This window comes from the organism of the source record quoted next, unplaced genomic scaffold (genome assembly GCF_019419815.1).
Source record: "Pyrus x bretschneideri cultivar Hongxiangsu unplaced genomic scaffold, Pyrus_bretschneideri_v1 Contig51, whole genome shotgun sequence".
NCBI classification, from domain to species: Eukaryota; Viridiplantae; Streptophyta; class Magnoliopsida; order Rosales; family Rosaceae; genus Pyrus; species Pyrus x bretschneideri.
The window spans coordinates 147,022-170,421 of NW_025999789.1; the positions used below are offsets into that span (position 1 = coordinate 147,022).

The 23,400-nt window shown below is 37.7% G+C and overlaps 4 protein-coding genes across 8 annotated transcripts; 2 read left to right on the forward strand and 2 right to left on the reverse strand.

Annotated features, from left to right (window-relative positions):
- Nucleotides 1–3,103: 3,103 nt before the first annotated feature.
- On the forward strand, nucleotides 3,104–7,656 carry LOC103931447. Of its 2 annotated transcripts, none has more exons than XM_048569940.1 (5): nucleotides 3,104–3,576; nucleotides 3,698–3,891; nucleotides 4,001–4,310; nucleotides 6,618–6,707; nucleotides 6,861–7,439. In XM_048569940.1, exons 1-5 carry the CDS (start codon nucleotides 3,481–3,483, stop codon nucleotides 6,981–6,983), a joined length of 813 nt encoding a protein of 270 aa, XP_048425897.1. In that variant the 5' UTR covers nucleotides 3,104–3,480; the 3' UTR covers nucleotides 6,984–7,439. The 2 variants fall into 2 exon arrangements, with proteins under 2 accessions (XP_048425897.1, XP_009339204.2); XM_009340929.3 differs by lacking the exon at nucleotides 6,861–7,439 and adding an exon at nucleotides 7,455–7,656 and having other exon boundaries at nucleotides 3,108–3,576.
- Nucleotides 7,657–9,889: 2,233 nt separating this feature from the next.
- LOC103931448 (E3 ubiquitin-protein ligase SIRP1) lies at nucleotides 9,890–12,130 on the forward strand. Of its 3 annotated transcripts, none has more exons than XM_009340930.3 (2): nucleotides 9,890–10,048; nucleotides 10,715–12,130. In XM_009340930.3, the coding sequence occupies exon 2, from the start codon at nucleotides 10,744–10,746 to the stop codon at nucleotides 11,878–11,880; it is 1,137 nt and encodes a 378-aa protein (XP_009339205.2). In that variant the 5' UTR covers nucleotides 9,890–10,048; nucleotides 10,715–10,743; the 3' UTR covers nucleotides 11,881–12,130. The 3 variants fall into 3 exon arrangements, with proteins under 3 accessions (XP_009339205.2, XP_009339207.2, XP_009339206.2); XM_009340932.2 differs by having other exon boundaries at nucleotides 10,034–10,172; XM_009340931.3 differs by lacking the exon at nucleotides 9,890–10,048 and adding an exon at nucleotides 10,288–10,404.
- A 270-nt stretch (nucleotides 12,131–12,400) lies between these two features.
- On the reverse strand, nucleotides 12,401–22,189 carry LOC103931449 (pyruvate kinase, cytosolic isozyme). The gene is made up of 4 exons (XM_009340933.3): nucleotides 22,185–22,189; nucleotides 14,923–15,277; nucleotides 13,831–14,292; nucleotides 12,401–13,451 (listed from the first exon to the last, which is right to left on the reverse strand). Exons 2-4 carry the CDS (start codon nucleotides 15,133–15,135, stop codon nucleotides 12,639–12,641), a joined length of 1,488 nt encoding a protein of 495 aa, XP_009339208.2. The 5' UTR covers nucleotides 15,136–15,277; nucleotides 22,185–22,189; the 3' UTR covers nucleotides 12,401–12,638.
- Nucleotides 17,241–23,334, reverse strand: LOC103931450 (glucosidase 2 subunit beta). Of its 2 annotated transcripts, XM_009340934.3 has the most exons (16): nucleotides 23,000–23,333; nucleotides 22,791–22,907; nucleotides 22,298–22,393; nucleotides 21,802–22,041; nucleotides 21,233–21,465; nucleotides 20,839–20,931; nucleotides 20,627–20,707; nucleotides 19,694–19,985; nucleotides 19,490–19,594; nucleotides 19,294–19,395; nucleotides 19,120–19,177; nucleotides 18,932–19,000; nucleotides 18,187–18,274; nucleotides 17,851–17,912; nucleotides 17,665–17,716; nucleotides 17,241–17,589 (listed from the first exon to the last, which is right to left on the reverse strand). In XM_009340934.3, exons 1-16 carry the CDS (start codon nucleotides 23,148–23,150, stop codon nucleotides 17,527–17,529), a joined length of 1,902 nt encoding a protein of 633 aa, XP_009339209.2. In that variant the 5' UTR covers nucleotides 23,151–23,333; the 3' UTR covers nucleotides 17,241–17,526. The 2 variants fall into 2 exon arrangements, with proteins under 2 accessions (XP_009339209.2, XP_009339210.2); XM_009340935.3 differs by lacking the exon at nucleotides 20,839–20,931 and having other exon boundaries at nucleotides 23,000–23,334.
- Nucleotides 23,335–23,400: the final 66 nt, after the last annotated feature.

Consider the following 23,400-nt stretch of genomic DNA (forward strand, 5'->3'; position numbering starts at 1 on the left):
AAGATTATGTGAATGAACTACTATTGAGTTCGCTTTAAAGTAAAAAAAAATAAAAAAATGTAGTAGAAGTGTTGTCCTAAATCTTTTGGGTTGCTTTTTCCAATAAACATTGGTTACATTTCCTTATGTTATTTGTACCAGTAACCAATTTATGGATGAGTGCTCTTGGAGTGGTAGGTCTGGCCCTGAACCTACGTGTCTATGATTTTGTTTCTTAGGAAATCCATGCAATAGAAGATCCTAAATTTGAGACTTTCTACACCAAAAATATTCTCTTAAATGAAGGTACACATGCTTGGATGGTGGCTCAAGATCAGCCTCATGAAAACCTTATATTCCTTGAGGAGGTTTTACCCTGTGGAAACGCTCTTTAATGGAACTTTAGTTTTAGCTGGTCATGACCAATAAACCACTGGTTTCCGTACCAACTCAAGCTATGATTATTGGGCTCCATGTATTAACGAGGGGAAATCGTCGAGGTATTTGTGCAAATAGGTATAATCCATGTAATCGCAGAAATTATCAAAATAAAAGAATTGATGATAATAACTATAAGTATACGAAAGAACCTTTTTTTTTTTTTTTTTTTTTGGTAATTTTTATGATGCAATTGGAACTTATCAACAGAAAATAATCAATTTAAATAGCCCATTGTGGCTTCGGTGGCGACTAGATAAACGCGTTATTACTTCAAGAGAAACTCCCATCGAAGTTCACTATGAATCTTTGGGTACCTATCATGAGATTTATGGGCACTATCTAATAGTAAGAAGTATAAAAAAAAAAAGAAATTGTATATATGTACGAACCACAGTTGGTCATATTTCTCTTTATCGAGAAATCGAAGAAGCTATCTATGGGTTTTGCCGAGCTTACTCATATGGTACCTAATCATATTATATCTAAACTAAGTAATGCTATGAAACCCGTGTCATTTTGGGTTTCTCTAGTTCATCTAGGACCATAGCTCCTAAATTTCTATGTGAATCAAGATCGGGAAAAGGAAGTTCTCCAATCATTGACTCAAATCCATTGTCAAACCCCACTTAGCTGAATAGGGAGGTACTTATGGTAGAACGGGCCAATTTGGTCTTTCACAATAAAATGATAGATGAAACTGCTATTAAACGACTTATTGGTAGATTAATAGACCACTTTGGAATGGCATGTACATCACACATCCTGGATCAAGTAAAAACCATGGGGTTCCGACAAGCCACTGCTACATCCATGTCATTAGGAATTGATGATCTTTTAACAATACCTTCTAAGGAGTGGCTAGTCCAAGATGCTGAACAATAAAGTTATATTCTGGAAAAACACCATTATTATGGAAATGTACACATAATAGAAAAATTACACCAATCTCTTGAGATATGGTATGCTACAGGTGAATAGAGCCATATGGCATGTATCCATACATTGGAAAAGAATTAATAGAAAAAAAAAATCGAAATTGATCGATATATTTCTTGAAACAAACAAAAAGGAAACGAAAGATGAAACATAAACCTTGGATCAACTAAGCCCTCTTGGGAACTTGTTTAAGAATAAGAAAGAGGAATCTCATGTAAATACCACGGAATAAGGTTTGTCCTATTCATGGGGAATCCGTAAAAATTTAATTCCAAAAAATAGAAAGTTAGAAAGAATTGAGATTTTTTGGAGATTTGATACAGTTACTAATTCATGATCTAGCATGTACAGAATGAAAACTTCATTCTCGATTCTACGAGATTTTTTATGAAAGCCTTTCATTTGCTTCTTTTTTATGGAAGTTTTATTCCTTACTTTCAAGGAAAGGGTTGGAATGGATTGAGTAGATTTCTTAATTTTGTTTTATTCATTATTCGGGTCGATAAACTAAATCAAACAATTATGTGAGTGAAAGAAAACAACTTATATATAAATTCGTAGTAAAAAGACTGCTTCTCATTTTCTACGTATAAGAGTCAGAGAGTTAAGCGGAAATAAACACAAATGGAAGACACCGCTTCCCCCAAGATTGGTTGATTAGTCATCTTGATTTGAAACAGGTTCAAAAGATCAACCGTGTTGAGTTTCACTATTATTTTTATGTATTAGCATAACGGGGGATTGAGCAAAAACGAGTGAATGGTCAGAAACGCAACATATGTAAAGGATTAATAATGGAGAAAAACGACATTTTTACATAATATACAAACAAAGAATACTAACTGGGGCTTTAGGTTGGTAGAAATGATCAGGCAATACTCTTAATAACACGATTCCAATCCAGAATATACTCATATCCACCAATTTAATAAATAATTATTTGAAACGAATTAATCATTTACTTTATTTTGAAAGCCCTTTTTCTCAAAAATAGAAAGAAGAATAGGAAAGGAAAAAAAAAGGATATACTTTTGTTAAGGAAGATATCTCGGGATAATTAGTCAATATTGTAAATTGATTCTTAGTTATTTGATTTCCTATTTAGTTCATAATTAGCGTTGTTTATAAGCAATAGAATAGGGATCCTGATGTATAGCCTTTGTATAAAGCTGTAACTCTAGCTTGATGAATATACAAGAAACCATTTCACAATCCTACCTTTCGTATGAACTTTATTTATTCTTTGTTACTTTTATTCTTTCCCATATACATATTAATAGATATATAATTTGTGTCATAATTCATTAATTAATATAGAATTTCTTTTTGTATGTGAAATCAATGGATTATTGATATTTTTACAAGAAGTATTTTATTGAACTGTTAAGTTATTACTGAACAAAAAGAATTGAAATTATTATTGATTCTTCAAATCTAAATCAGGATGTAGCAGCCTTTTATTGGTAGTAGAAAGGAGGAGAAAAAGAGACAAGGGAGGAGAAAGGAGAGTGTGGAAGTCAGGGTGATCGGCTGATATCGATTCATATTTGTTTTAATTTATTTTTTCACATTACTTAGGAGCAAAATGGATAGTTTAGGAGGAAAAAAATTTAAGTCGCGTGTATACATCACTCTAAATAAAGTTTCCCTAACCTAATGGTCAAATGAGTACAAAAAAAAAAAAAAAAATTGGTAAAATTAGGTACCAGCCTACTTGTAGAGGAGAGTGAAAGGGGAAAAAAAAGCCAATTAGCTAAGTGGGAAAAAAAGAAAGCAGAAAGAAGTGAAAGGGGGAAGAAAGAAAGAAACAGAAACGAAACTGAGTTGAGAGAGAAAATTAGCAGAAGTTAGTGACGAGGAGGAGGAAGACGAAAACGAAGAGATGAGTTGGCCTCAAACTGCCTGGCAAATGAGAAATTAGACCGACCCTTAAAGGCCCCTACATCAATTCACGTAATGCTCATTTGTTTACGACAGGCTTTGTGAATCATAACCAGAAGAAGAGTGAAAGAAAGAAAGAAAGAAAGAAGGAAGAAGAAGATTAGCGAGAGAGAGAGAGAGAGAGAGAGAGAGAGAGAGGCGGAGGGTGGAACCGGGGCAGAGGATAGGAGGTAGGAGGTGTTTATGATGCTTTGTGATTCATTGCGTGATCGAATACAGCCATGGCTTCGTGATTACGACAGGCTTCAGTCATTGGCCGTCATTCTCCTCTACATTCAGGTTCTTCCTTTCCTTTCACTTCGTCTTCGTTTCAATTACAAAATCAAATCAATACGAATGAATGATTGATTCATATAACAATATTAAAGATCCATCCTTTGATGCATGCATGTATGTATAGATTGGGTGCGCATTGGTGGGTTCGCTGGGTGCACTGTACAATGGGGTTTTGCTGATAAATCTGGCCATTGCATTGTTCGCCCTTGTCGCAATCGAGAGCAGCAGTCAGAGCCTCGGCCGCACATACGCCGTCCTTCTCGTCTGCGCCATCTTCCTCGATGTTTTCTGGTTCATTCTCTTCACCCACGAAATCTGGTAATTCACTCTTCCCCCAACATTTTCCCTTTTGCATTTTGATGTATGCATATGTACACATGTATGCTTGATTCTGGTGCTTTGGTGTTTGTAACTATGTGTTGTGCAGGAACCTTTCTCGCCGGAGTGGGAGTAATACAACTTTGTACATCTTCTCCGTAAAGCTCACTCTGGCCATGCAAATTATCGGCTTTTCCATCAGGTTATCCTCCACCTTGTTATGGATTCAGATCTACAGGTTGGGCCTTTCCTATGTAGACACTAGTGCAACTCCTAGAGAAGCCGATTTTGATTTAAGAAATAGTTTCTTGAGTCCTACTACTCCCGTTGTACCCAGACAAACTTCAGATTCTAGTGATGCTATAGGAGGCGCTATCTATGATCCTGCGTATTACTCCTCACTCTTTGAAGATGGTCAGGTCAGTCCTCTCTCTCTCTCTCTCTCTCTCTCTCTCATTACATGCCTACTCAAATTTTCATTTCTCATTGTTCTTCTCTTGCATCCACAATTGGAATATGTCATCACCTCACTCTATTAGCATCTGTAGTTTAACAAACTTACTATGGAGCATCTTCATCTTATTTTGTATTTCTATTTACAAACTGTATAGTTTCACCCACTATATCTGTTTAAAATCTCGTATAATCCATGCTTCCTTAAAGGTGGCTCATTCAAAGAAACACGTGTTGTTACCTCATCCCGTGTATATGTTCATCTAAAACCTCATTTTATTTTACTTTGGAATTGGTGGAAACTTTGTTTAGCAGTGAGTATCATTGCAAACCTAACTGAAGTTTTCCACCACCAATCTTCATGGATGTTAACCTCAGCAGATAGGAAAAGTGAGGATTCCATAATTTTTTGTTTTCATATAAGAACCAAGAAGTTGGAGTATACAATTGTAGGACAAAATATAGTGAGGCTAGTGACGTACAAGATTCTATGAATATCTACCTACAAGACAACAGTAAAGTTCTTTTTGAAGATTAACGAGTCTCATTCTTCCAAGGAAACTATAACAATCAAGTCTAGTATAGCTTCAAAATGGTGTGATGGAGAAGGTAGCTGGAGCACTAAGATTTCAATGGTTGCAATGTATCATGTATGTACCTTGGTCTGTGAAATATAGATGGCCATCAAAGTCCACTTGGAGGCAAGAATATTCATAAGGGGACATGAAGATTGCATACCATGAACAGTGCTATCCTTGACATTCATGATTTATAAATTTTGCTTCCCACTTGGTTAAGGAATGAAATTCTAATTGGGCTTCCTTGAAAAGAGATGTAATTTGTCTGTTCTGGACGTATGTTCACTGTGGGAAAGTTTTCTGCTCTGTTGACATTTGCATTCTGGCAGAGGGGGCTGAAAGGTTTGACATCAATTGCTGTGAGTGGGTCTGGATTCTAGACAACCATGCATGTTGGTCTTCGATTTTCCAGGGGAATTAATGCCACTGGTGGCCCAAAACATTTTCTTTAAATAAGTAAAGGTCCTGTGCATCAAAGGAATCATGCCGGATTTTGGATGATGGGCTAGGCAAGAGTTAAGAGTTGATGATCTCACCGTGCTACCCCATAAACCCTTGCTAAAATTGGCTTCGATAATTGAGTCACTGTGGTGACCACAATAAGGGTCTTTTGTGACTGTTTGTGTGGCAATTGAAGAAGAGGGGTTCTATGCAATATATTCTCTCCTCCACTTTGATTTGAGTTCATCATGGCGGTGTGCAATCACAAAAATGTAGACTTGCTCATAGAATAGTGAAAGATTCAAGAAATCAAAGACAAACTCTGCAAATACTTTTGTGTCTATCCATCCAATGAATGAACATGTTCTTAACACAAGTTTTGTTGTAGTCTAATGTTTGTTGACTTGGCTTTGTGCATCATGATTTAAGCATAGGACATATTGATTAGAAATACACTGATGCATTTGACGATGTAAGAAGGCTTTTATTCAGATCCTTGTTTGGGATGTGAGAATGTTTTCCTTCACTTCTGATTTTTATTTGTTTATTTGTTTTGTTGGGGTTGGGGCATCATTACTGTCACTTCTTCTTCCAGCTTGATTCTCGTTTACGTATAGTTATAACAGAATAAACAATAATGGTCATAATAATCTAAAAGGAAGGAGGTTGTCAAAAACCACCTAATGCGAGATTGTGCAAATATGTACATGGAAGAAGACAAGAAAGAAAACCCGTATGTAAAGTTAGAGGAACAACATTTATGGTGTGTTCCAAGAACTCTGTGGCAGTAAAGCCTTTAGGTAGATTCAGAAATCATAATATGGAAAGGTAATTGGGAAAGGAGTAAAGGATTTAATTTTTCTATTAACTTCATTGAGGGTTAACTCAAAGGAATGAGTATGTTAAGGTGTCTTCGGCTTAGGTGTCTATGAAGTCGCGGGATAATAAAAAGAAAAAAGAATGCTAATGTTTTCATATTGCATCTTTTTATGGTTCTGTGCATGATGGTTTTTACAGTAATCAACCTGGGGAAAGAATGAAAGGAATATATGGTGTACTTTTGCAACACCTAGTTTGGAGAATTACATTTTGCTATGATGTGAACTACTGAGATTTATGTTGGTGTTTGAAATTTGGAACTGCTGATATGTTCTGTTTCCTTAGATATTCATAATACTGTTCTTTTCTGTTAGAAGGTAGCAACGAATGTTCGTCATCCATTACTAAATTGAAACCTCTGTTATTTGTCTCTAGGGAAAATATTGCAGTGGCAACGGATCCACTTCTGCTGTCGAAGCTTCTAAGACAAAACCATCCGTAGTCAGATCGTTTCAGTTCGTAGATGTAAGTATCCATGAATATGTTTCTGGCCAGTTATATGAAATTTGGTAACATGTCTGGTGACGCGGGTGTGATCCCCACTATTATACCATTTGGTTAGTTTATTTGATATAGAAGATCTCATGGTTTCTTTCTCACCCTTCTGTTATCTCCCAGCAACACCAACTGGCCAAATATTCGATCCACATGTTTATCTACGTTGAGTACTTGGTTGGGTGGCGTTTTGAGGTTGTTTTCTTGGTTTTGACAGACAGATTTCTCAATTGGAAATTTGGATAATTCATTTGTGCACCTTCCTACACAAGATTTGATTGTATGATGGTTTGTGGTTGTAATATAACAGTACCCATACTCGTATCATGTGCAAGCACCATAAATCTTGTGTAAAATGATTTTAGTGACCCAGCTGACAAGGCCTTTTTATTACCTCATTAGTAGTTATGCTCCTCTGCTGCTTTCTTATTCCTTTTCAACAAGACATTCCAAAATTTTCGTGGCTCATGCATTCTTTTGGCCACCACATTTTGCTACATATGCCATTTAACTATTAGTCATGTACAGGGCAGATTGTCATCAGGTAGCTCTGTGCATAGTAGAAGAATATATTAGACTGTCCATATCGGGGCTGTGACTGTTACCCGCTTTTGGTTAATAGGATTTTGTTTTAATTATAAAAATCTGTTATGATTATTATTTCATCCAGATGAAATGTCATTTTTGCTTCTTCTAACTCGATTTGAAACCTCGCAGGAGGAGAAGGCAGCAAGCCAGCCTAGTTCAGTTTAATTTTGAGTGTGCCATCTCTGTCTTCTTTACGGATCAACTCCCCTAGCTAGTTGTCTAGAGGATCTTTCAAATGATGTAGTCGCTGCGGCGAGATTGTGTTCGGGAGTGGGCCTTGTAAAGTCGGATCACATATAATTGCATTTTCATTTTGCCCGGATGAGGATGGGAAGCTGTTGATCAGATGAAAGTGTTAAAAGGAGAAGCACGTGGTCCATGTGGTTTGGTTTGGTATGCCAAAAGCTTTGGATCAAGATCCAAGTCCAGTGGTACATGCGTATGAACATTGTCGGATTTGGAATCGTGTTAGCGTGTTGGCTTGACCACGCAGCAATCGGACATGTGGGTGTTAGTTGAGTTGACATTAGGAACCATGAGAAGGCAATTGCCTATTGTTCCCCTAATAGCATTTGTTCCCCCTATCAATGGAGCTTTGTTTTTCTGTTGGATTTTACACCCCCTCACAATGTCATTCGCTACATAATTGCAAGAGGTTTATTTGTCCCCAAGTACGTACGCATGTAGAAAATTTATGACACAAAAATTTTGGATAGTTCGCGGATGGAAGGGAGTAGTGTATTGGTGGACTTGGACCTGTTTGTTCTTCTTGCTAAGGAAAAAGGTGGTTTCGAAATTCCATCGCCCCCTCCTTTTTTTTTTTTTTGTTGGTATAATATAATTGATGCTTTTCGAATCATGGATATGGGAGGAATATATTGATATATTAAATAGTGGGTTGAAAAAGCGAGTGAGCATTCTCCTTCATTTACATTGTTTTGTTAGTGGGACAAATTGAAAGCCAGCACGCTAACCAACATTTAGCAGGACATTAATAGATTCTTTTTTTTTAATGGCTAACTTTGGATTTATAAGAGGCACACTGTCTTAGCTAACTAATTTCGTTACGTGTTCAGATTTTTTGCTACGTGTTAGTTTCCTTCCCTCAGTTAAGCTCAGCACCATGCTAAAAGATTCACTCACGAATATGCGCTTTTGCTTCTTGAGACATTGAGACAAAAGATTCACCAACGATGTGTGCTTTTGCTTCTTCAGACTTGAGACTTGAGACTTGAGAGATAGTGGAAAGTAACGAAGTAGGAATGAGACGTCAAAAGGAGTAGCGTGCAGGGGAGGGGGCCCTGAGGCAGAAGCTTTAATTGTTTATGAGAAGACGTGTCGGCCATTTGAATGGATTGTCATTAGTCAACCTTCCCATAATAATCTATTCTATTCAATTCAATTATAAGGAATTAATTATATGACCAAATTGGATCAATGAATTAGAAGTATGTACAGTTTTGATATAATGGAGAGTATGGGTTAATTTCATTTGAGATGCACGGTGGTCATATATATAATCGGATCTGCTCCGGACGTTAGTGTGTGGAGTTTAAGGATCAACTAATCTATATTGTACAAATTAAATTCAACGGTCTTCATTAACTTATTTTCTTGAACTACCACACACGCTCTGATTTTTTTTACACACCAATTAGCAGCTTAGATGGATTGATTCTTAGGTTCTGAACATTAAGCTCCAATTCTGTCATATATTACACAACACAATTTTATATTATAAGATAATCGTATGCTTACCAGGTGTACAGTTTAGACAAAAATACTGATGAAAATTGGTTAAAATAATTGACGCTTCACATTAAATCTAATTAGGATACCAAATGTATCATATTCTTAATTTAAAAATCAAAGCTCCCGTGTGATTACAATTTAATGGCTATTTCTTTTTGTTGCCAATTTCAATCTAAATGCAAATGCGAAATTAGCTCATTATATTTTTGTTTTGTGTCAAAAACTATACTTGCTACATATATTCATATACAATAATCAACTTCTTTTTCCACCAAAAAGAAAAGTACTGTTATTTAATTTTGGTAGACTAAAATTGGATATGAAGGGTTCTTAATATAGGAAAAGAAAAATAAAATAAGAAGCGAAAAGAAATCAAACGATTGGCTTCGGATTGGAATGGGATTTTTGGGACTGGGAGTCTTCAAAAACAATGAATGACAGACTGCCACCAACAACACAACACGTTTAAGGAATATTTTATTTTTTCCCACTGAGAAAATGAAATATAAAAATGTATTTTATTTTTTATTTTAAATCACAAAAAAAATTATTATTAACACTTAAAAATTCTTATTTGACATTTAAAATTTTTCATAATTAGAAAGAAAAATGTATTTATTAGAAATGTAAAATGAGATTTTTAAAGTTCTGATAACAATTCTCATCACAAATATTCAATTCCAATTCATGGGAACAAACAAACAAAAACAAAGAAAAAGAAAGAAAATAAACGAACGGTGGACCAGTAATTTATATTGCAATTTTTTTAAAATAAAGCAGTAAAATAAAAATAATGGAAAGAAATTAGCAAGTTGGAAACTTGGAAAGGGAATGGGATAGACAAAGGGGGGAGGGGGAGAGAGATAGGGGAAGGGTTGGTGGAATCTTCTTCTTTCCCTCAGTTTTCTCTCTTTTGCAGCTCCAAAACGAAGGAGGAAAAAGACGTAAAATTCTGTTTGCTGAGCATTTGGGTACAATTCTTCGATTTCTATCTTTCTTTCTGAATTATCATTCATATATTTATTTCTTCTAAATAAAAAAAAATTAATTTGACCTCCCGCTGCTGCTGCGGTAACAGACAGGAGGAGGAGGAGGGTAAGTAATTAGCAAATTAATTACTTTCAGTTTGCGTGTCGAATATCATCTTCTTCTTCTTCTCCTTGAATTTTGATTATTATTATTATTATTATTATTATTTATTGTTGGTAAATACTAGATATATAGCTGGGTCTTGAAATATTTATAAACGGACACACACGATTTGATTTCTCAAGCTCTGCGCTTTTGCTCTTGCTCGTCTTCTCCCCCCCGATTTTGTTTACTTTTGGTAAGAATCAAAGTTCAATTCTCCTCCGTCTCCGTATCTTTTTTTTTTTTTTTTTCCCTGTATTTTTACCCCTCCTTCCCTGAAAAAAGAAGAAGAAGATTTCTTTTGTGTGGTTCATCGGAGATGCTCTGCATATTTTCTGCTTCGTGGACCTGTCAAATTCTGAATTTTTTTGTAGAATTATTCTTGAAAATTAAATTGTGTGTGTGTTGGGGGGTTGAAGGGCAATATTGTTATGATGGCTTAGATCTGAAGTCAGGCTAAAATCTTGATCTTTTTGGTAATTGATTTTGATATGGTATTGTGACAGTGACTGAAGAAATAAACAAAGAAGGAGAGATGGAGGACGCAATTCGAGCAAGGTATTGGTGCCACATGTGTTCTCAAATGGTGAATCCCATCATGGAAATAGAAATGAAATGCCCCTTTTGCCAAAACGGATTTATAGAGGAAATGAATGGCACTACAAGGGATAATCAAGACGCTGACTCTGATTTTGGATCCGATCGAGCACTCTCCCTCTGGGCTCCGATCTTGCTTGGCATGATGAACAATCCCCGTCGTCGTAGAAGATTAAGACGACTAGACTTTGATGAAGATGATGATGATGACAATGACAATGATGATGGTGAGACTCGCCAGGGCAGAGACACTGAATTGGACAGAGAACTTGAATCAATCATCCGAAGGAGGAGGAGAAGCTCAGCTTCTTTTCTACAGCTGCTTCAAGGCATTCGAGCTGGCTTGGCATCTGAATCTGAGAATTCTGAGGGTGATAGGGATAGGGATAGAGGGAGAGAAAGAGAACGGGAGAGGGAGCGTGTAATTCTTATCAATCCTTTCAATCAAACCATCATTGTTCAGGGATCTTACGATTCAAATCAGGGTCAAATCAACAATCACACCCCTATCAGTTCATTAGGCGATTATTTCATTGGGCCTGGTTTGGATTTGTTGCTGCAACATTTGGCAGAGAATGATCCTAATAGGCATGGGACTCCGCCAGCACAAAAGGAGGCAGTGGAAGCGCTGCCCGCTGTGACAATCAAGGAGAATATGCAGTGTTCAGTGTGCTTGGATGATTTTGAGGTTGGTGTAGAAGCCAAAGAGATGCCATGTAAGCATAAGTTTCATAGCGGGTGTATTCTGCCATGGTTGGAGCTTCATAGTTCCTGTCCGGTTTGCAGGTTCCAGTTGCCTGCTGATGAATCAAAGCGTGAGTCAGATATTTCCAGGAACAGCAGTAACTCGAGGGAGAGTGAAGAGATTGGCGATGTTGGTGGTGGTGGTGGTGGTGGGGAAGAGGGAGATGGGGATGGGAGGAACCGAAACGGGAGAAGGTTTTCAATTCCGTGGCCTTTCAGTAGTCTGTTTTCTCACTCAGGATCTCAGTCGGGTGGCAGTGGGGGAAATTCATCGTCAGCAGGAGCGAATGCAACTGGAAGTGGAAGTGCTTCTCAAACAGAAGAGAATTGAGTATATTTTTCAATTATTTAAGTTGGTATATGATGTTCTTGTCCGTTACGTGGCTTCAATCGTTTTCTACGCTGCTGGTGTACATAGTATCTTACTTGAATGTGAATCATGGAATGTTCAAATTGGGTTTTTTGTTTGTTAGTTTGTTAGAAGGATCGTCGTTTGTAGATGTTTTGGCCTCCTACCCAGTACGACAAGAACTACTCATGTTGCTATATATACATGATATGTGAGTGAATTGCTTTCTCAACTTATGTTGCTATATTAATTGCTTACTCATTTTTTTGCTGTTGCACTTAGTGTCACTGTCTCGTATAGATGCCATGAAACCTTGAATTGGTATTGAATCGTACGCAGGCAGAACTCAGAAGCCAAGCCATTGAGAACCGAACTGAATTTGTATCATATGCGTAGTTCAAACTCTGCATCTTGTCGTACCAGTATTAAGTACAAGTGGTGGAATAAATAACATCAATATCTAACATACATAACATGCATAACTCAATAATAAGGAACCATGTTCAGCAAATGATCATATTAGTAAACGTTTTGCATAAAGTCCCATATCGCAATATCGGCAAATTGTGTAGCTATCAAAGCCTGCTCATCACATACACTGATGACGGCGGTAGATGTAGATGTTTTCGCATCCAAAAACACATATTAAACGAGGCAAGTCAAAATCATAAGCATTGTCATTGGCTAATTTTGAGAACGCCAAAAAGGAAAGGATGACATAACAAATCATCGGATGAACATCACTTCACGGTCAAGATCTTGATCACTGATGCAGTTCCATCACGGTGCAGAGCCACAACAGCATCTCCGTTCTTGCAGAGCCCCTTTGTCTTGGCATGTTGAAGGGCAAAGTCCAGTGCTGCTTCGGTTGTCTCTGCATGAGAGGCCCTAGAAGATCCCGCGCTTAGAACTGGAACCAACCCACGGAAAATCAGACTATGCCTTGCTGGAGCTTCATCACTGCATGACCAGTCAAATGAATCTGTCTTGATCTCGGGGACAACAACAGACAGTATAGGCATGCCAGGTCTGTACTTGGCCACCAGCTTTGCGGTACTTCCTCCTCTGGTTAGGACCAATATAAGAGCTGCTTTGGATGAGTTGGCTGTTTTAACGGCCGAAGAAGCCAGGCTCTCTAGCGGGCTCATAGGCACGGGGGAGTGTTCCATAATCCTTTTGAAGACATCTCCATAATGAAGGGTGCTTTCTGCTTCTACGCAGATTTTTGCCATGGTCCGCACAGCAAGTTCAGGGTATGCTCCTGCAGCAGTCTCGCCACTTAGCATCACACAATCTGTGCCATCTAGAACGGCATTGGCAACATCAGTAGCTTCAGCCCTAGTTGGACGGGGAGATTTGATCATTGACTCCAACATCTGTGTTGCCGTGACCACAGGTTTTCCTTGGATGTTGCACTTGTAGATCATCACTTTCTGTGCAAGGAAGATCTTTTCAATTGGAATTTCCATTCCAAGATCACCTCGTGCCACCATGAATGCATCTGATTGTGCAAGGATGTCATCAAAATTTGCCACCCCTTCCTGATTCTCAACCTACCAATCAAAATTTCAAGTAAGAACCAAAGGAAGGAAACAAAAGGTGAAATTCAACTGTTAATAGTATCTATATAAGAGGGTAGATACATTGCTAACAGTTGCATAGTTTTATGAAACCCTAAAAAAACAATCCACATAATGCCACACTGCCAGTAAACCCTTTTTCTAGACATGATTTTAAGCTAAAAATAAATCGGTTCATAATACTTTGCATACCAAATGGCACCAAGAAGTAGTCCCAGTTGCAAAATTGCAATCACTGATTAATCCAGGCAAGACAAACTTGTACTAGGTTCTCTCTATAGTCAAAAGCAGTAAAAAGAAGCAGAAAATCCAAAATGGCTCAGTTTATCTTGTCTTTAATAAGGGAGCTTACCTTTGACATGAGAAGGATATTCTTAGAATGCTTTCCAAGGAGCTTCCTAACCTCCACAAGATCAGAACCTTTCCGGACAAAAGACAGTGCAATCATGTCAATCTTATTTGGAACACCCCACTTGAGAATATCTTCTTTGTCTTTCTCTGTTAAGGTTGGGAGATCCACAACGACCCCAGGAAGATTAACGTTCTTCCTCTCACCAAGAACTGCAGAGTTCTCACAGCGGCATTGAACCAAACCCTTTTGCTTGTCACAAGACAAAACCATAAAGGAGATGGTGCCATCAGCACATAGAATCATGCTCCCTGGCTTGACATCCTTAGCCAGCTTTTTGTAACTCATACAAATCATATTTGCATCACCCTTGAGGGTATAGTCAGTGGAGATGGTGATCTCTTGGCCCTGTTTGAGCTGGACAGGTTTCTCATCTTTGAGAAACCCCGTTCGAATCTCTGGACCCTGTGGTGGTGAATTTGAGAAACAAAAAAACAATCAATCAGGAATTAGTCAAAGCTTCCATAATCTAATCCATTTGTGTAAAAGTCGGCACTAGTATGTGCTATTAGCAATTTAGCATTAGTGAATCTAGAGTAGACAGTGATCTATTTATCATTCTACTATTCTAGTCATCGTTTGCTGGCTAGGATTGTACTGGATTATATAACTCTGCTAGATTCAAAGCAGGTTGAAGGAAAAAATGGAGGCCAATCCAATCAAATCCAATCCAATCCAATCCAATCCTAGGCAGAAAAGTTTCCAAAAATGTGCGTCCCAAGGCCTAACCTACAAACTAAGGGAGGGAAGAAATTCATTGCACACCCATTAACAGAGAGAGGAAGGGAAGGGGGAATGTGTCAGTGTCTGCAAATTTTCTAAAAATGAAAAAAAATCAAATACAAATTATTAAAACTGTGAACCCTAAACACAAAGAGAGCAAACAAAAACATACAAAGTAGCAAACAAAACAGAGATACAAACAGAAAAGTAGCAAATAAGCAGCAGCAATGCATGTTGTATTGTATGCTTGAGAATCCGAGAAATTCGGATCAGATGGGATCGGAAGGATGAAAGAAGAGAAGAAAGGCAGACCTTGGTGTCGAGCATGACGGCGCAGAGGATGCCGGTGGATTCCATGGCGGCCCTGAGATTGTTGAGGGTCTCCTGATGGTACTCGTGGGACCCATGGGAGAAGTTGAAGCGGGCGACGTTCATGCCGGCCCTCAGCAGCTTCTCCACCATCGGAACCGACCGCGATGCGGGTCCAAGGGTGCACACGATTTTGGTCTTGGGCCTCTGATCCATTTTTTCCCTGAATTTCTTCTGCTTCTCTCTCTGTTGGTATTTTGGAGGAGGAGTTGAAAGAGAGTTGGTTGTATTGTGGGAAAATATGCCAACGGCGATGTACTTGTCAATGACTCCGGATCGACTCCGACTCCCTCTCTCTCTTGAATAAAATGATGTATTATATAAAATATAATAATAGGAAAAAATAAAGTGGCCCTTTGATTTGCGAATACCGAATACCGATGGTGGGAATGGAAGGGAGCAAGTAGACCGAGAAACAAGCGTGAAGCGTGTTCGCCGATGCCTCTCGGTGTTTTTCCTTTTCTTTCTTCTCTCTTTTTAATTATTTTTATTTACTTTTTATAAGAATTTAATAATGAGAACGGTAAACAAGCATAAGGAAGCATATTCTTCCTCCTGCTTGGGCAACAAGCTAGCTTATTCTATCAGCCCAAGGAAAGGCCAATTAAAATTTAAATATACGAACCAACAAATAAAGTCATTTATTTGGGGCCTTGGCCTTGAGATATGAGAATCTTATGCTATTTTAATTTGGTTTCTGATGCTTATACAAGTCAATTTACACTAATAATTCTTATAGTTTATTCGAGTTTGAGCTCTTATTTGTGTACTTTTTCTTTTCATTTTTATAATTTTGATTTGTTTTCACTTTTAGTCAAATTCTTCAGCTAAGTTTGTATTCTCTTTTTTTTTTTTCATTTATTTTTGTCACATCTTTTCATTTGTAAACCCCTAATTGAAAGAAAATTTTGCCTAAATTGAAAAAAATGTGCTAATAATAAAATGAAACCATAAATACGAGTATATATAAATACAAATAAGAAAAACTAGAACGACGAAAGTGAAAATCCAAGTAACCTAAATAAGTTATTCTATTGTTTGTCCACCAAACTGGAATGTTGAAAATCATGACTTAGGCTTCTTGTTGTATTGTTTCTAATATTTCTAATCTATAGGAGCAAAAATTCACCAATTAAAACTTTTTGTGCGTATTATTTTAGTTTATAATTATAGGTATCCCAGCCTCCCAGCCCAGCCTTCCTATGAGGACCAACGAAGAAAGGGAATGCTTCTATTTCTAATTTTCAATTACTACGAAAGTCGCATTCATGCCAAGTCAACAATGGCGTCAATACAATCGAATACCAATAGGCATCAATATTACCCAATCTCTGCTCTCAGTGACATTTGTCTGTTCCTTTCTTTTGCAGACACAAACAAAAACTTCATGTGTTTTCTATTCATGTATTAGAATAGTTAGGAAATTGGAAGTTAGGTAGGCAGGCAGATCTTGGCATTGTTCGTAGTTGAGAGTATGTAAAACTACCGCCTCTTCAAAGCTGACCCACTTGTGCTCGGTTTGGCACACCCTTGTATTCGTTAAAACTTTTCACAGAAAGAGAAACTTACACACACTTGTAATACAGACACAATAACATCTCTAGTCGTCCTTGTGTGTTGAGTGTATGTATTAGCTGTTAGTTTCTGACCGTAGCACTTATCATGTGACTGACATGTTTATATGGAAGGAGGTCAAAGCTTTTCTACGTGCGTTGAAGAGCAGAGTGCATTGCAGAAATACAAGTGGAAATGTGTTACGAGGCTTACATCTCGTCTCCCGCCTCGTGCGGTGCTTATTTCAGCACACCTCCATTTGGTTCGATTGTGACTCCTAACCGCTGACTCACGAGTCGCAAATAAGCCCTATTGATTATCAAGCTTTCAAGATCTGGTTTGTCTCCGAAACCAAACCCAGCAAAGTCCTCCATTCTAATTCCTATGGGCACAATTGGGCAATTGGGCAGGCAGCTATGCGCCGTGCCGTGGTATGTAATGTATGGGGTCCTAATTTTCGACACCAATTGCCTTTCTCAATTCTCAACGTCCCCCTAGTCCTAACCACCAGCACAGCACATAGACATAAATTCTCGGGTTGTTTGGTGACCAAAAGAACTAGACTCTTACCTTCGAAAATAGCCATGTTAGGTTATTGAGACACCGCCCCCTTTTTTTTATTGTCATGTCAACATTATGATCCACTTTTATCTGGCTTCATACTCGGTTGTAAATAAAATCACAGGGACTCGTCAAAATACAAAAAATTAGATCATACAACTACAATTATATATATATATATATGTTATATAATCATATGATTTTGGAATTACTACTACTCTTAAGCTCATTTCAAAATTGTATCAGAGGATCAATCATTTCATATCACTTCGTGCTACTGAGTCAGACTTTCCTGTTAAGGGCTCCTCATCAAAGCATCAATCCACAACCCCTATAAATAAATTTCAGGGGACACTACTGGAAAATTGCTTGAAATCCTTCAAATCACTTTGCGTAAAAGGCCACGTTGCAGGGTAAATCCGTCACGACCATTTAAAGTTCATCGTGGCCTTGTGGTTCTTCTTTGTTCAATACGACTAATTTGTGTTGCAGTTCCTGTCACATTTTAATCCCATTAGACATTTCAATGCTAGAGAGCAACAGTAAACATCACTCTTAACAGAACAATACCTTAAGTTTTTCCTCTAAGCAAAGCGCTGGTGTAGAAAACAACGCTACATACCTGTCGCAGGAAGCTGAAAAGTTAGACCCAGGTAATACCGCTACATATCCACAATGAGAAATGAGAAAGTGTGTGTGTGTGTGTGTGTGTGTGTGTGTGAGAGAGAGAGAGAGAGAGAGCTGAGTGTGACTTACTCGCAACGACTTGGTTCGTCAACATCAGCAACCTCATTTTTCAATCCACATCTAAGTCTGACCTGAAGATAAAATAAGACGTGTAAGACTGCATATCAGGATAAAAATTAAACCAATAGTTAGGTGACGTTTGTCTAATTTTCAGTCAAAATATTAATGGGCAGTAATACTGGTTGTTTATGGTGTCTATTAAAATCATAACCCACCATTGTCTTACAAATTAGAATTTACCATTCAATAATCTCATTTCTAGTTCTTCATGGAGACTATAAATGTGTGTTTCATAAATGACAAAATCACAGCATAATATATATATAGAAACGTGATGATAACTACCTTCAAACTTCTATCAGGCCCATTCCAGCACTTATCACCATTTGCAAAGACCATGACTTTGTACGAGTCCTCAAATTTGTCCCAGCTCCTATTTTTCCAAAGATTATATATATATATATAAAAGTAAGAAATTCAAATGCAAGAAACATATGCTCTCTCAGTCTCTCTCCCTCTCTCACACACACACAGAGGTACCTGTGATGGTGACATCATCAGTGTCAGATGCTTGAGTATTTCCTAAGAGAATGCCAACTGAATCTATAATGTTTGCGCCATTATCTACGTCAAGCTGCTGCTCCACACCGGGACGCAGCAAGACATGTTCAATTAGTTGGACTTAAAATCCAATGATCTAACCTTTTCCAAAATGACTTGCCAATTGAAGGCAAGGCCAACAATCTAGAAACTAATTGCAAAGTGGACAATGGACAGCTAAGATGTGGTGCTTGACCTATAGCAAGGATTTCTTAGGAGTTAGGTGGAAGAAGAATAAAAGGTGCTCCACACCCAGAAAAAAGAAACATCTAACCCCCAAATGTTTCATCATTCTATGATTAGTGATAACATGAACGCAAAGACGTATTCCAATTTCGAACCAAAATCAACCCCTTGACAACTTGAGCAAACGCCTAACCCCAAGAGCTAAGAAAATGGTAGATGCATAACTTGATCTTTCTTTCCGTCCACCAAAACAACACCTCCTTTTCTTGTATGACAAACATAGGAATAAAAAGTGGACACCTACCCTAAACGGGTTGTAGAGTGGCCCTCCACCTGGGAAGCTTGTTTATATGGGCATACTTTGTAAACATACCTGAACAGAGAATTTTGCGTGCCCACAGGTCAGATACATCAAACATAAAATTTCCTCCAAAATCAAAACTACAACACCAAGACATTTGAATGCTAAAAAAGTAAGACAAAGTTCGTAACTTATTCTGCTTGCTTTCAAAACAACGATCATAGAATGAGTAGAACTCCTTATCTGGTCCTGTAATATCAAATAAGAGCTCAGTTTAAGAATGCCTAGCAGATAACCAACTATGCCATAAAAAAATTAAAAAAAAAAAAAAACGTACATAGAGATGCAGCTCAATAGATACTAACCAAAATCATGTTTTAGCTTTTTTGTCAAGCTTGATATTCTTGAACTTATCTTAGACAACTTGGCACTGGATTCGTCATACTCCTTGCGTATACTAGCAGCCTCTGAAAAACAGATAAGTACAAAGATCAGAAACATTCATATGTTCTTATTTCTGTAATCAAGCACTTAATAACATCCAATTTTTTTACTGACTACCTGATTGGTTCACTGGAGTTTGGAATAAATTAACAGCCTGTAGAAGGTTCCGCACAGTTTTTTGTATCTTCTCCAACCAAGATGGAGTACTTGAAGTTGTTACATCTGAAAACAGTTATGTAATACATATAAGGAGCACAATAATCCAATGAAACAGCTTGGGTTGTAAAGTGATGAACACAAGTCCACCGAGCAGCTGCATACCTGAAAAGTCTGAATCAGTGTCTGACTCGTATTTGTAAGAAGAATCAGAATCGCCGTGATCCTCCTCTCCAAAATCATTATCTGCCGCCTCCTCCACATCTTCGTCGTCATATTTTTGGTTGTCATCATCAGTTTCTGAAGCATAGCCATCATACTCCTCATGAGTGTCCTCTTTTACAGCATCAACTTCTTCTCCTTCCTTTGTGGTATCTTCACCAGTCCAACGAGAAGCAACACGGCGGCCTAACTCTTCCCTGGACAATGACTCGGTCTTTTCAGATTCATCCTCGCCCTGCAGAAACATAATCAAGCAAAATAAAAAACCTATTAGCTCCTAATAAAAGATACCAGCTGGAACTATAAGAAACACTTGGAAGTTTTTGGCTAGTCGTGATTTAGTTTTAGTTTCACAAGTGAAGAACCCAAAATACAATATCAGATCAACTTTAACACTTCTCACGTTTATATACTACTACAAGCAAAACATAAGATAAAATCCTCGAAGTCCCTTCAAAATATGTATTGTTTTGATGAATATCAACAACTTCAATCTTGTATTTCTGCTTGACTTCATTTTTCTTATATATAAAAGTGTTAACGGAATAGGAGAAGGCCATTTGGTGGCACATGCAAGAAAGAAGTTTCTAATTATTTAGTATTGATACAACACACTTTACACCTTGGAAGTTTGGAACTGCCAAAATGTGTGCCATACCATCACCAGTCTAAACCTTGATGGACTACCTACATGTCTTCATGATAGACCTTTTCCCTTTAAAGAACTTAATAGACGAAAAGGTGTTCATAATTTCGCATAGATCAGGTCACCACACAATGTGAACTCAATAGGTGAAAAGAACTAGTGAAGGATACCTTTCAGCAGACAAATCCATTAATAAGGCAATCAAAGAGTGTGCAGCTATAAGCTATTACCTCATCAGGAGGCACCTTGCTTCCAGAATCAAATTCATTTTCAGATATAGCAACAGGCTCTTCCTTCTGCTTTTCTTCATGCTACATTGAGACAAAAGCAACTTTTATGTCCCGACAAGATATCGCAATCTAACATGAAATGCAAGAACCGAAAGCTTCAACTGGATAGATTTGTCTTTGTCGAAGAATATTATTTCAAAGTCTTGGTTTACCTGTTCTACACTCTCAACCAACGATCCCTTATGTTCAGGAGTATTACTACGATCATCTTTAGCAGCTAAGTCATCATGGTTCTCTGCTGTATCCTATGACAATGCTGTCAATGTGAGAACTAGAAGAAAATAAACTATTTCAACTACCAGTGAGCTGTGGTTATGGTCAAAGACTAATTTCAAGTAACAGAACTTATACTTATTCATAATTTTCGTACATGTACATGCATGATTTCAGTTAAATGAATTCAATCAGCAGAAATCCATTTTTAATGCAGATGAAGAATATGTATCTTAGTTTAAGACACCTATAACCTACATATTTATTTGCAAATTTCTCCAAATAGCACTATAAGAAGAGAACAAAACAGCCCGTGTAAGCAATTAAACTAACCTGAGATGAGTGAGAACCCTCCAAAATCCCAATTTTCTCTTCATACGTACTTTCTGTACGTCTGACTTCACCATCAGAGTTTTCCAAATCCTCACTACTGTCCGGCTTAGCTTCCTCTTCAATTTTGCTTTTCCCTTGGTTAGCTTTCTCTTCGGCTTCTTTTCTCTCCTGCTCTTCTTTTTCTTTCTGTAACCGTTCCTTCTCTTCTGTCTTCTCTATTTGTTCTTTTTGTTCTACACAACAGGTGAGGAGAAAACAAAAACTGTTATGACATTTAACCATTGTATTACCGGATTATAGGAGAGATTTTAAATTATTTACATTTATCAACCTCAGCATCGACACAACAGTCAACGACTCAACATGCCTAGAAATTTAGAAAATGCATAGAGAGGAGAGAAGGGAGAAAAAAAAAAAATCTTACATCCATTATTCAAAAGTGAAAAGCCTTTTCTTTTTAAGAATTTGCCAAAATTATTAAATTCCCACAACAGAAAATATATTGTCTTAGAAGAAGAAGAAATAAGAAAAACTTTGTAAGAATAAGACATGACAAAACAGAAGTACACCTTTTAGCTGGTCAACAAGCTTTTTCAGTATTTTCTCCTCACTTTGCAACTTTGATAGTTCTGCTTCATCTTTGGCCATAGCTATTTTGGCTTGTTCAACTTCCTGCTTTCGTATAGCGACCCCCTCTTGGTAAGTAGAAATCTTCTTTTTGAGCTTATCTCTAGCCACTTTCCCAGCCTCCCAACATGTATTTGGGCACTTTACTTGACCATCATATTCATCACTCCCATCACAGCAGTCTGCAGATTGCAGACAGGGAACAATGAATAACAGATTAAATAAATCAGCCGGGTAAAATAATTGTACGATTTTTATGTTAAGGAATGGAGAACTGGTTTTCTTAAGAGGCAACATATCAATATAATGAGGCTTTTTTCTAAACCTCTCCTTCCCCTTGCCGACTCGCCTTGCAAAAATGAAACGCAAAAATGCTGTCTGTGATGGTGCTCTTAACAAATAACTTGTGCGGCTATTTGTATTGGCACAAACACTTACCGCAAATTCCATCATTCACTCTAGACGAAAATATCAGGAAAGGAGCGTGTCCCACATTCCGACAATAAAATTTTCCAGCTGGGCATGCAGATGTACCTGCAACCCACCAAATCCAAGTTCAACCATGAGCGAAACAGTATATCAAGTCAAGAAACACGTAAAACCACACCAAATTCTAGCAAGAAGTTAATAGAAAGTTGATCGCTCTGAAACAAAATATACATTGAGAGAGAGTCCCATTTGGCTAAAACATTGTATTAAAGTAAGGAACAACCAAATCTACAAGTAAAAATGCGAACAAAAGACCATTTGTTATTAGAATTTGCAATAGCTAGGTAATGGCAACTGATAGAAATTATAGCAATATCAAATGGAAACCTGTACAAATTACAGCAATGGAAAATGGTGGCAAGCAGCTCAAAAATTCAAAAAAAAAAAAATTATATTCAGAAAAAATTTAACAGAAAGGGAAAGAGGAAGGAATGAGTAGTACCAGGCTCGTCGGTGCCGTCAGGGCAATCGCAGAAGTCGTCGTTGAGCTGAGCCCTGCTGAATTTCTTGGATCCATCTTTGCATTTTATCACTTCCGAAGATTTGTAGTATTTCTCATCTGGGAATTCCAAACCCAAACTCAGATTTTAAAATTTGTTGTTTATACATAAAATGAAATAATAATAATAAATTGAGAAGGAGTTGGATGACCTTGGGGGGAGATTCCGAGAAATTGATTCGTGGTGGGAGAAGAAGATGCTGATCCAACAATTGATATTGATATTGATTCGTGGGAGACGGAGAGGACACACAGAACGCACAGCGCCGCCGCAATGAAGCTCCGCTTCACCTTCACCTTCATCTTCTTCCTCGGTTCTCAGTCCTCAGAAGGAAAAGACGATCAGAGAGAAGAACGAGAGAGAGAGTGGCCTTTTCGCTCTCGATTGTCGATTCGATTCAACCAAACCACCACCAAGTTAACGGGAGTTCTTAAGTTTTACCAAGAGTTAAAAACTCTTCATATCGTATGTTAGGGGCAGTCAGGGTACTTTGGGCTATGTATTCTAGTAAAAGAATTCAAGCCCCAATGAACGCTGATCAAGCTATCAAGA

Coding starts and splice junctions, on each gene's coding strand:
- LOC103931449 (XM_009340933.3), bottom strand. CDS start 15,135: ATGGATCAGAGGCCCAAGACCAAAATCGTGTGCACCCTTGGACCCGCA. Junction 14,293..14,922: donor CCGTCATGCTCGACACCAAG/GTCTGCCTTTCT, acceptor TCACCACCACAG/GGTCCAGAGATTCGAACGGG. Junction 13,452..13,830: donor ATATCCTTCTCATGTCAAAG/GTAAGCTCCCTT, acceptor TTTGATTGGTAG/GTTGAGAATCAGGAAGGGGT.
- LOC103931447 (XM_048569940.1), top strand. CDS start 3,481: ATGATGCTTTGTGATTCATTGCGTGATCGAATACAGCCATGGCTTCGT. Junction 3,577..3,697: donor TCATTCTCCTCTACATTCAG/GTTCTTCCTTTC, acceptor ATGTATGTATAG/ATTGGGTGCGCATTGGTGGG. Junction 6,708..6,860: donor GATCGTTTCAGTTCGTAGAT/GTAAGTATCCAT, acceptor GTTATCTCCCAG/CAACACCAACTGGCCAAATA.
- LOC103931450 (XM_009340934.3), bottom strand. CDS start 23,150: ATGAAGGTGAAGGTGAAGCGGAGCTTCATTGCGGCGGCGCTGTGCGTT. Junction 20,708..20,838: donor TGGTTGAGAGTGTAGAACAG/GTAAACCAAGAC, acceptor GTCTCAATGTAG/CATGAAGAAAAGCAGAAGGA. Junction 19,178..19,293: donor AAAGCTAAAACATGATTTTG/GTTAGTATCTAT, acceptor TTGATATTACAG/GACCAGATAAGGAGTTCTAC.
- LOC103931448 (XM_009340930.3), top strand. CDS start 10,744: ATGGAGGACGCAATTCGAGCAAGGTATTGGTGCCACATGTGTTCTCAA.